The sequence below is a fragment of the Neolamprologus multifasciatus genome, chromosome 3 (assembly GCF_963576455.1).
Source record: "Neolamprologus multifasciatus chromosome 3, fNeoMul1.2, whole genome shotgun sequence".
Lineage (NCBI taxonomy): Eukaryota > Metazoa > Chordata > Actinopteri > Cichliformes > Cichlidae > Neolamprologus > Neolamprologus multifasciatus.
In genome coordinates, this window is record NC_140441.1 from 27,355,558 (window position 1) to 27,367,687 (window position 12,130).

Here is a 12,130-nt window from a genome sequence, read left to right on the forward strand (position 1 = left end):
CACTTTACTTCGTGTGCAAGTCTGTGAAGTGGCAGGGAGATTTTCCAGTCAGTACTTGAATAATGCTGTTGTATATCATGGGGTTTGTGGTTAAGAGACTGAAATAATGTTGTGCATGTTTCTCATCGTATCCACTTTTCCACAAATACTTCTTTAACTTCTGAGCCTTTGCCTCGGGTTTGATAATTAAAGGCTCCACCTTAAAACGGGTGGATTGTATTGAAATCCCTGATTATTCACTCTGAATTATTCTTGGACATTGCAATAGGCCATCTGACTAATTAGTTTGCTTCTGAAGGTAGCATTGTAAAGTTTATCCAAATGAATTGAGGCTTGCAAATGTGAAACACTTACATTGACTGGGAGCTGAGCCCCCCTAAAAGTTTGAACTGTACATAGGATGGGCCCTAAACTGAGCCCACTTGGTTCAGCTGCCAGTGTGCTACCTGGGAATGTTCATTATTTGTTGACTCACTTCTGAAATTGCACTGGCATTTGCTTATGTGTCAAGGGGAGGGCAGCTGGGTGGGATTTCTCCCCTCAGCGATGCACTGAACATGTGCGTACGCTTCCATTTAATATCTGAGTGTTTCCGATGAGAAGCCCACACTTTCCATGAGATTACATTTGATTGCACACAGACTCACTTAACTTATCTGCCCTTAGAAGTATAGAAGCTCACAATAAAACATCAGAGGTTGCTAGTGGCTGGTGGCTGGGTGGGGTAACGGTTTTTCATTGTGCATTCATTTAAGTTACCACTGGGGGGAAATGGAAAGTTTGAGAGGAGAGAGAGGGACTGTAGTGCTCTTGTTAGGTGAGAGGAGGAAGAGGAGAGGGAGGTGTGGGGTGCGTGGAACTGCCGGGCAGGAGAGAGGAGGGGAGGGGGAAGCAGTGCAGCTCGGACATTCCCAGGCTGGGAAATACAGCAAGACAGTGTGGAAGTGGAAGGGAAAGAGAGGGGAGGAGAGCTGCTCCTCAAGCGCCGAAATCTTACAGAAGGCGAGCTTTGAAGGGGACACGAACCTATAAAGTAAAGGAGTTGCAGCTTGATTATTGTAACTGAGACAAAGAAAGTTTTGCGGAGAATGCGCAGAGGAAATGAATTCAGGAAAGGACCTGAAGACTACGTAGGAATTCCTGACTGAAGTCATGGTAAGTCCCCTGTTTTTGTTTGTTTGTTTGTTTGTTTTGTTTTGTTTTTTTAATTTTTGTGTGGAAATCTTTACTGGCATTGACCAGTCGTCGTTGTCACAATGTGTTTGTGTAACTTTTATGCCCATGGATATAAATGATCTTGTTTTACTTCTTGAATGCATGACTAGTTGCATAGTTGATCACACATGTGCATTTTAAACTGAACAAGAAGAAGGATCCCTAATTCATCTCTGACAAAGGCTTGCTCTTGATTTGAGAAGATGTTTAGTCAGCAGTTACAATGCTCAGCTTAGAGCCTGCAAGGATCCCAATGGCTCTAAATCATAATGATACGATTTAAGATGTGTGACGTTGGTGATTTTTGTGGCCGACTTGCGGAGGGAGTAAGGGACTGCCTCTAAAGTGAAAAGAGTCCTCTGTTGCATCTCTTGGGAGTTTGACTAACCATCTCCTCCCACTTATGGTCTGATAAGTGACATACAGAGGCAGACAGACTGGGAGATGGCAAACACATGCAAATGTGTCTGATGAGAAGTTAAATCAAGAGGATACCAAGTTAACAAAGAAAGTCTGTGACTGTATTTCAACTTCTGCGAGTTGGGTGGAGCAGTTTGGCAGGGAGAGGAAAAGAGAGAGCAGAAAAAAAGGGAGAGCTGTGCAGGGAAGGAAGAGAATAAAAGAGAAGGGTAGGGTTACTTTTTTTTATTTTTAGGAGACTTGGAGAGCAGCGGTGGTGGTTTCGGTGATGCTGCATTTTCCACACTGGACCTGGGAGAAAAAGCTGGAGAGAGGGGAAAAAGGGGAGGGAGCAGAGAAAGGAGGAACAAGGGATGGCATGGACCTCGGGGAAGGACGAACATGTGCTGTGCAGTTTTGTTCTCCTCAATCCCCAGTTGGGACAGTTTAGAATGGAAAACAGTAACAGATGTACACACAAAAACACAGAGTCACAGTAAAGCGTTACGCGGAGAGAAATCAAACTTTTCCCACAGTATTGTGCTCATAAGAGTTTATGTAACAAACAGCCCACCAAAAACTTGATTGTGCATGGACACTCACTGGATACTCTATCAGTTGCATCTTTGTAGCACTGGGTTGGAGCCGCTTTTGCTTCCAGAATTGCCTTAATTCTAAATTGGTGCAACAAGTTGCTGGAAACATTCCTTACAGAGTTTGGTCCGTGTTGACATGACGGCATCACATGGTTGCTGCAGATTTGCTGGCTGCACTTCCATGATGTGGCTGCCATTCCACCACATCGCAAAGATGCTCTACTGGATTGCGATCTGTCTGACTGTGTGTGTCTGACTGGAGTCCATTTGAACTTACTTTCATGTTCATGAAACCAGTTTGAGATGCTTTGAGCTTTTCGACATGATGTAGCTTCTGCGTAATCTTCTGCTGCTGAAGAGATGCTCTTCTGCATACTGTGGTTGTAATGAGTAGTTATTTGAGTTACTGTTACAGTTTGAAGAATTCTGGCCATTTTCATCTGACTTCTGACATAAACATTTTCACCCAGAGAACTGACTGGATATTTTCTCTTTTTCAGACTGTTCTCTGTAGAGGCTGTGTGGGAAAATAACAGTACATCAGCAGTTTCTAAAATACTCTGACCAGCCTGTCTGACATCAACATTCAAATACTTAAATCACCTTTCTCCCCCATTCTGATGCTCAGTTTAAACTTTAAAACTTCATCTTGTCAAAGTCAGTTTCTACCATTTGCTTGGCTGATTAAAAATATTTACGGTGACCAGCAGTTGAATACCTAACAACGTGGCCAATGAGTGTACATTCCCATTCAGGGGCAAACAAGGCTGCTAACAAACACATGTACATAGGCGCTAACATAAATCAGCAAACACAAAGTGACACACACTCAAACACATACAGCAGGGCTCCCTTGTGAAAATGCCATTCCCTCTGCCCAGAAAGCTCTGATTTTGAAACTAATGGGATGTACCAGTCCTTGAGTTTGGCAAGGCAATCCATCAAAAAAAAGGAAAAAAAGAAAAATGTGTACAGTATTATGAAAGCTATAGCAAACCATTTTCTGTGTTTGTTTAAACATGCTTGCAGCGCCAGTTCAGTGGAGATAACTGCACTAGAAAGAGCCAGACAGGACAGAATCATGTTGTCAATCACAGCAAACAAAGTTTCCTGTGATTGTTCAGAGTTTCTGACACGTAGAGTGCATACAGACCGAGGATGGCTACTTTTCAGCTCAGCAGCTTGCTGTTTGGGCCATTTTTATTGGACATTTTATCCAACTTCATAATCACAAATCTAGCTTTTTCCACGATAATATAAATGATAAAAATGGTGGTCTTTTGCTTAAATATGTATCAATATTAGACCAAAGAACATAGAGCACAAAGCTTAAAAAGTCTGCAGTTTTCCTGTAGTGAGCATTTTAGAAACATCCAGCTCACTGTTTCTGTTTTTGGACCTAGAGCCACACCAGAATGCTCCAATAAAACCCACTGCATGCTTTCTGCACCAAATGGCAGACAAAATGTTAACTAGGTGGTAACCAAATGGTGCTTAGCTGCTAAAGAGACTCAGATTTGCATTTTTGGTGTGGACGTGGAAAGAAAAAAAAAAAGAGGTAAACGGGTGTTTATGTTAACAGGTTTCTTTTTTTGAACATTTATTATCCCCCAAAGTGTTCATGGCTGACATCACAGTTTACAAAGGATTAGAATAGTGCTGATATATTTTTAGACTTTCCCAATAACAGAAAATTGCTGTTACTATAATATCTAGCTAGCTATTTTTTATCTTAATAAGAGTTTGTGTCACATTTTTTAATCTAATTTTGCTCTTAGTCTGAATTTAAAACAAAGTAGTTGCCAAATCATTTGACATCCTTTCATTTTCACTCTTTTTCTAAGTGTTAATAAGTGATAACAAAGCACTGACACAGCAACTCCTGTTTGTACATCAGTGGAGGGACAGTTAAGCTGGTGAGCTGCCATTCTGTTGCATTGGGTAAAATAGGACCCTTGTGGGATCAGAACGATGCCACCTTCAAATGAAACCAAAAAAATAATAATTTCGGTTTCATTTCAAGGTGGCATCGTTCTGATCCCATATGTGTAGAGCACTCACCATTAGACAACATAGTATTTACCACCCCCACTCTGCTGGCACTGCTGTGCTGCTTCCACCTTCACAACAGTGCTGAACTTGTTCAGAGTAAATGACTATGCTTGAGAAAATTCACAGTCCATGCAGCTATGAATCATTTAGCATGTGATTTTTAAATGATGATAGTCATTGTTGATATCGATGCATTTGCTTTTGGGTGGCTGTAGTTCAAATGGCAGAGCCTACAATCATTCACAAATTAGGCCAATCCACAAAGAGCCGAACCCCTACAGCCCTCCGTGGATGGTGGGTGCACAGAGGGATGGATCAATGTTGCTTCTTACAGCTAAAGCGAAGCCACCAAATACTCTCCCCTGTCCCACAAGGGCTCGCTAGATCTCTAGTTTATTAGATCTGTAATTGATTAGATCATTAAGATCTCTAATCTGCTTAAGATCTGCTCATACTGCTGCCCAGTGACTCGAACCCAGATAAGCAGCAGAAAATGGATGGATGGACATTTGTTTGACTGATACATGCGTACATCCCTGAAATGTTGGCTAATTTGTTAATGTAATTTGTTAATTCAGAAATAAAAGACTGCCAATTACTTTTCTGTCCATCTTTCAGTTCAAAGACTGGTCAGCTGTGACCCCATGTGCCTGCAGAGATGGCTAGAGTTATAGTTCAACAAACTTTGTGCTAACCCCTGCCCCTCGCTCAGCAGACATCTGCGCAGACTTCTCAAACATTTACAAAAATGAGGAGAGGCATGAAAAGCAGGGTTTTTTCCACAGCAGTATCAGTATGCTCATAAGCTGTTAACTCTGGGATTCTCTACATTCCTGGAAGTCTAATGATTTAAAAAAAAATGTATGAAACTCCCATTCTAGTCTTTTATATTTGTGATTTTTTATGTTGCAGTTAATGAATTCAGAACAGCCCACACTCCTTCAGCACTTAAATAGTCTAGAACAAACCATAAGAAATCCCTGGAAGCCGATTGACCTACAGTAGGTCAGATCTGGCTGTACAGGCTTATTTAAGAAAGCAAATCAATGTTGGGCCTCCCCCCTTTCCCCCTTCATCCTCCTTTTGTCTGTCTGCCTTTTTTCCCTTGCTGGCTTCGCTTCACTTTTTCTTTTTCCTCATTCTTTCCCTGTCAGCATCTTTCTCATGTTTTCTTCCTAATCATGTCACTTTCTATCTCTCCTCCATTCACCAAAACCCCCTCCCTGTTCAATTCTCTTCCTCTCTTTCTCTGTCCTTCATGTACATCTGGTTTCTATCATGGTTGCTGCTGCTCTTGTTTGCCATCGATCTCTCCCACTGGTCAGCCTCCTTTTTTTGTTCTCTTTTTTTCCCCCACTCTGTCTGAACCCCCACTCACTGCAAATCTTCTCAATGTCTCTCTTTCAGTCTGTTTCTCAACTCGCTCAGTCATAAGCTCCAAAACCACTTCTCAGGCTCTTATTTTTCTCTCTCAGGCTTATTTTTTTGAGTTCTCACTCGTTTTTCTACACCCCTTCCTGCATATCTCCATTGTTCTCTCTTTGCCAGTCATCGGTGTGGAAGACAAGTTGCCGTACGGGAGAGAAAGACAGGAAGTCTGACTCAAGAATGACAGACCCCAATTTCGCACAGTGTCCACTTTTTGCCGTACAAACATGAGGATACAGATGCACACTAAACAGACTGTCCTGCCTTGAAAAAGCACACAATTTTATAGATGACTCAACCATGTCAGACTCTAAATTCCAAAACAAAGTGAGCAATATGTCACCCATCATTTTGTAAGTTGTAGTTAGGAGACGGGGTATTTGTGTTTGTGGTTGCTGTTCATCAAGTGAAAGCATTTTGAAATAACACAAAACAAGCTGGTTTTTGACAAAAAAAGAGAAATTCACTGACTGGTCACGACCATTTTTGTAGTGCTTTTTTCCCCAACTGCATACGCTACATTGCCATTCGTAATTTATCAAACCTCTTTTTTTTTTTCAGTACCCTTACATATTTCCTATTTCCTATTTCCACAGCCACTTTATTAGGTACAGCTGTTCAACTGCTCGTTAACTTGGATCAGCCAATCAAATGGCAGCATTTTGGAGACATGAGCATGACAATCTACTGAAGTTCAATCCAAGTATCAGAATGACGAAGAAAGGTGATTTAAATGACTTTGAAAGTGACTTGGTCTGAGTATTTCAGAAACTGCAGATTTTTCCACACAACCCTCTCTGGGGTTTACACAGAATGGTCCAAAAGGAGAAAATATCCACTAAGGGCAGTTCTTTGGGTGAAATGGACTTGTTGATGCCAGAGGTCAGTGGAGAATAGCCAGGCTGATAGAAAAGCAACAGTAACTCAAATACCCGCTTGTTAAAAACACAGCATGCAGAAGAGCATCTCTGAACAGCAGCAGTAGACCGCACTAGTTATCACTTAAATTAGCTACGAAAAGGAAACTAATTCTAAAATTCACACAATGTCATGGGGTAATAGTGTGGGGTATATTTTCTGGGACACTTTGGGGAACTCTGGGGAATGTTTGCCACAAAGATGTGGCTTCAGAGGAAGACGGAAACGATCCAACCCACTACTGGCAACATGTACCAAATGGCTGGTGAGTGTAGTGCTTCATGAACACAAGTATTGGTGGATATATAGCATTCATCAGGCTTTACAGTGCAGTCATTATTCAATATAGCCTCAAAAAACTGACTCGCAAAAATCCTTCTGCAGATACAGTACATGTTCGAATATATGCACGACCACTCATGCTCTTCTGAAATGAAAGCTATTTTCATTTTCTGTTTTCCATCAATTTTTGGTTTGCTTTGTTTGGTAATAACTTGCCATGGGCACAGACATCAGCAAGTTGACTGCATTTGTTGAAAACGTAGCATTATATAAAATAAGACCTGTATTTCAAGGTTAGTGTCTGTCCAATTGAAGAGTAATTGGATTATAGCTAAAGTCCCTCAAAGCAGAGGCAGCAGGTTTAACATGAATGTCTTCTACTGTCTTGGATTCCAGCAAGAAATGATACTGAATGTATCCTTGTTGCTTTGCTTTGTGTGTACCAAAAGAGTTATTAACTGAAATAGATGCTTTAAAGTTAAAAAGAAGAGTGTTCACCCTTTACCCAGAAACACTCATCATTTCAGTGATTCTACTGGAAAATAAGCAGTATTGATTTTTTTAACGAGGACTTTTTCAGTTTAGTGGAAAAGCAGTGCCGCTCTTTTCCTGCCTCTGTTAGACATCATTTCCACTCTGCATTTTTAATAATTGTGCTTCCAGACAGAAATTCCATTCTGTGGATGTTAACAGTGGTATATCCTGTTGAAAGCTGTCTGCACAGGCCTGTGAACACAAAGAGATTCAAACCTGTTTTAAAAAAAAAAAAGTTGCTGGTGGTATACAATTGCACATGGCACATTCAAACTAAATATTATTGGCTAGCTAGTCGGCCACAAAGTCAGCTAGTGAATTCAGGTTGTCCACTAAATATCAGTTAATGCCCAAATAGGTAATATGATGCTCATATGTCTTTTTTTTTATAGCAACATTTAAATAAACAGTATGAGTGGTGCATGCACACTGTGGATGATTCATCTGGCAGAAGTCCCCCAAAGGCCTCTATTGCACCAGATGGACTGAAATAGCTAAGTTGTTCCAATTTGCGTCTTTTAGAGTCTTCAAAGCACAAAAGCTTTGCAAATAAAAGACTAAGCACACTTACTGGCTAATGTTTACAGTGAGTCTAATGATACTGATATGTTTGTGTCTTACAGGAAGCACACAAAAAAGAATTAAAACATTCAAGATTTTCAGCTGACATCTTTTAGTTTTTGCTTTAATTTAGTGTTTTGTTGAATTGTCTAGTGGGGATGTTTGAAAAGGGCGTCAGTTTAAGAGGAAGTTACTGCTGGGTTGCCTTGCAATCCTCTGAACCACCTGCTGTGCTTTTACTAGACTCAATATGTTCTGTCAGTGAGCCAGAAGGCTGTCTGAACCTTTATTTTTTTACTACTGTTACACCTACTATAGCATGCTCTGTAAAATACTACAGTCCACAGTTGACCATCGTGAAAAAACTAATACACAAACTGTGTTATACAAAGACAATTTTGGCAGCACAAATCCTGCACACAATTGGTCGTACCGTGTTTTTTGCAATTAATAAATTATTTTTTATAATTTATTTATTTTAACATTGAAAAAGTGCAGGTAAAGTGGTCACATCAACATCAATCATGCTCAAGAAACCTGTTCGAGAAGATTTGAGGTTTGTGACACGTGTGTAATTCTGCTGGAAGCAGCCATCAGAAGATGGGTCCACTGAGGTCATGAACGGCGATGCACGATGTGGCTTTTAAATAGTGCTGTCATCGTTAATCTCGTTAAAATGATGTTAATGCCATAACCGCATTAACGAGTTACCGCAGATCACCCCATGCGTGCGGCTACACGATGTCAACATGTTAGTGTGGTGATCTGTGGTAGCTCGTTAACGGAGATTTGCCGCGTTAATGCGGTTATGGCGTTAACATCATTTTAACGGGATTAACGCTGACAGCACTACTTTTAAATGTTGTTTCAAAGTGGCCCAAAATGTGCCACACACTATTATACACCACTGTGCCTACCACCTGAATGTTGAAGTAGCATGTGTAGCCTCTTCAGACCATTGTGTGATCTGTAGCTTCAGTTTCTTGTTCTTTGCTGATAGAAATGGCACCCGGCGTGGTCTTCTGTTACTGTGTTCAGAGATGCTCTTCCGCATACTTTGTTGAAACAAATAGTTATTTGAGTTACTGTTGCATTCCTATCAGCCAGGCTATTCCCCTCTGACCTCTGGCATTAATAAGGTATTCTTCAACCAGAGAACTGCTGCACACTGGATATTTTCTCTTTTTTCAAATCATTCTCTGTAAACCAGAGACATGGTTGTGTGGGAAAATTGTCCAGTTTCTGAAATACTCAGACCACATTTAAAGCCACCATTCTTACATTGGTTTGAGCTTAAGCAGGCCATCCCGAACCTTGTCTACATGTCTAAATGCATTTAATTACGCCCATGTGGTTATGCTGATTAGATATTTTATGCGTTCTTTGTCTTACAATATAAAATGCCTTGAGGTGACTGTAGAGATTTGGTGCTATATAAAGAATTGAATAAAAAATAAAAAGCTTGAACAAGGGTACCTAGTACTGGTGAGTGTATTCTTCAGTGTTGTTTAAGGTAATAAAACAGACTATTTGACTTGCATTAACTTGCCTAAAAAATTTGAAATTCTAATAACCTGACATTTTTTCATTTTTTGAGTCAAATAAGACTGAAAATATCACTTGAGTCTACTAAGATTTTCTTTTCTGGAAACTAAATAATAAAATGACAGTCTGTTGGTGATTTAGTGGTTTCATTCAAAGAAAACCAGTGAACAAACATGTCCTCTGAGCGCTCTGCCTGTGGAAATCTAAGCTGTTTTTTGAAAAAGTAAAGCCTGCACAGCTGTGCCTTAAACCTGCTTTTCTTTTTTCTACTGGCCTCTGGTTGCATAAAGAGGTCTCACTATAAATACATCTACAGCAAAACAGCACTTTTTACTTTTTATTTAAATTGTGCAAAATCACAACTGCAGTCACCTCAAGGTGCTTTATATCAAGCTATGGCCCAGTACCAGTCCGTGAATCGTTTGGTACTGGACCACAAGAGTTGAGGCTCGGGCATAAAATTTATGGTTTTCAGGGTTTCTTTTTTATCGTTAACTCTGTTTCCCTGTGTCTTTTCCCGTGTTGTAGTTGTGTGTCTTATTTTAAAAGAAATATTTATGCTTTACTATAGTGACCAGAGAGCATTAAGGGGCAGAGAGGAGGATGTTACGCTCAGTGTTGTCGGCACATTTCAGGAGGGCGCTGCTAATAAAGTTACACAATTTCACAGAGAATTCACGTTGATTATTATATTTACCAAATGCCACAGATTTTGTCTTGGTCGTATCATTTTATTTTGTTGTATTTATCCGCGACACCTTAAAGACCGGTCCGTAGGTGAAGACCCTACAATAAAACAGAAAAAAACCCAACAATCAAATGACTCCCTTTGAGAAAGCACTTGGCGACAGCTGGAAATAAAAACATCCTTTTAACAGGAAGAAGCCTGTGGCAGTGGTAGTGGTAGAGGGGGGCTTCTGTGCCAATTCTAAGTCTTTTTACAGCAATAAATGTTCATTTTATAAAGTGAACATTATATTGTTCAATTGTACAATTGAGGATGAGTGTACCTCCCAGCTGACAGGGCTCCGTGGTGTAGTGGTTAACATTTGCTCGTTGGTTTGAGACCATTAGGAGACACAGACTGAGGGAGTCACAAGCTAGTGTACTCCTAGTGCTGGTCCCAAGCCCAGATAAATGGGAAGATTGTGTCAGGAAGGGCATCTGGTGCAAAATCTGTGCCAAGTCAAACATGCTATCCATCCGCTGTGGCGACCCCCAGGGAAATGGAGTAGGAGCAGCCCAAAGTACCACACGCTATTATATAAACTTGCAGCATTCCTAATTTTAACAGTCACGTGCACCCCTCGATTGTCATATCCAGTTTCAAAACACCAACATGCATGACATCGCGGTGACTACAGCCATGTTTGTATGCAGTCTGTGTCTGACTTCTCTCTGGTTTTCAGACTCGAGTTTTTCACCCACTCTGTACAGGGGTTCAACTAAACAGACTGAAATGAGCTTTCTAGCCAAAAGGCTAGTTAGGAAACAGAACCGAACATCTGTCCCGAGCGGCCCTGAATAACCTCAGCAGAACAGCACTCCTCCCAGTTATACTGTTGACTTGTTGTGGCCATCTCACATGCACTTTGTTTTTCATTTTCAGCATTTGAAAAGCAGGATACAGTAATCACTTTCCACACCATTTCTTTTCCTTGTTGCGTTTAGTTTATAGCACAGCTATTGCACAACAGTTGCAAATAAGATATGACTTTATATTTTAATCTTTCTTAAACTGATTGCTTCATTTTGTGAGAGCATTTCAGTCAAAAAGTTGTGTAAGAGGTACATTTCAAATGGTATCCTTCTTGTACGACTCATTCTGTCCTCCTTTGTGGCTAAACCTCAGCTCTCCTCTGCACACAAAAACAAGCCCAAAAAGTAATACAGTTCAACCTAGGTCTTCTTCCATAAAAGCCCCCACAACACCACCAGCTCATTCATTCCTGGCTCTCGCTCTTCACTTTTTTCCACACACTCTGTTCTCCCCTCCTCAGCCTATTTTTTTTACTTATTGCTTTCTGTCTATTGCTTTGGTTTTTGCAGATATTCAACACGCTATGCGGGCTGTTGCAGAGAATCTCAATGTAATTGTTGTCAGATGACATTCAGAGAATCGGAGGGAGGTGAAAGAAAGAAAGTTGGGTTAAAAAAAATAGAGATGATGTAAAAAATAAAATAAAATAGGAAGAGAAGCTGCTGGAGGATCAGTGAGGAAATGTTAAAGTAGAGAGCAAAAAAGAGAAGTTGGAGGGGGGGGGGGCGGTTTACAGGTTACCATGCCAACAAAAGTAAACACCAAGTGTGTTATGTGCTCCATGCTGTCACCCTCCAACTCACTGACCTGCCCGGTGCTATGATGTGTGTGTGTGTGCAGCTAAGTATTAGGGAGTTAACACACTGAAGTGAAGTCACCTTTGTTTTGGGGGGTTTCTAGATTTACTGGGCCTTTGAGGAAATGCTTGACACTCTGGAGGCCGTACAGCAGGAAGCTCAGAGCCGACCATGTGTGTATATTTATGTGTACGTGTGGGCGTCAGCAAAAACAGACACGAGCCGGCTGTTCAGCACAAACGGATATTACAGTTGATTCAGTG

General features: G+C 40.8%; 1 protein-coding gene across 2 annotated transcripts in view; it reads left to right on the forward strand.

Moving 5' to 3' along the window:
* The first annotated feature begins 765 nt into the window (after nucleotides 1–765).
* arhgef40 (Rho guanine nucleotide exchange factor (GEF) 40) overlaps nucleotides 766–12,130 on the forward strand; it is a 46,746-nt gene continuing 35,381 nt past the window's right edge. For both annotated transcript variants that reach the window (XM_085150957.1, XM_085150965.1), the window contains exon 1: nucleotides 766–1,155. In XM_085150957.1, the coding sequence (XP_085007083.1) occupies nucleotides 1,153–1,155 (3 nt within the window). In that variant the 5' untranslated portion in view covers nucleotides 766–1,152. The remainder of the gene's footprint in view (nucleotides 1,156–12,130) is intronic.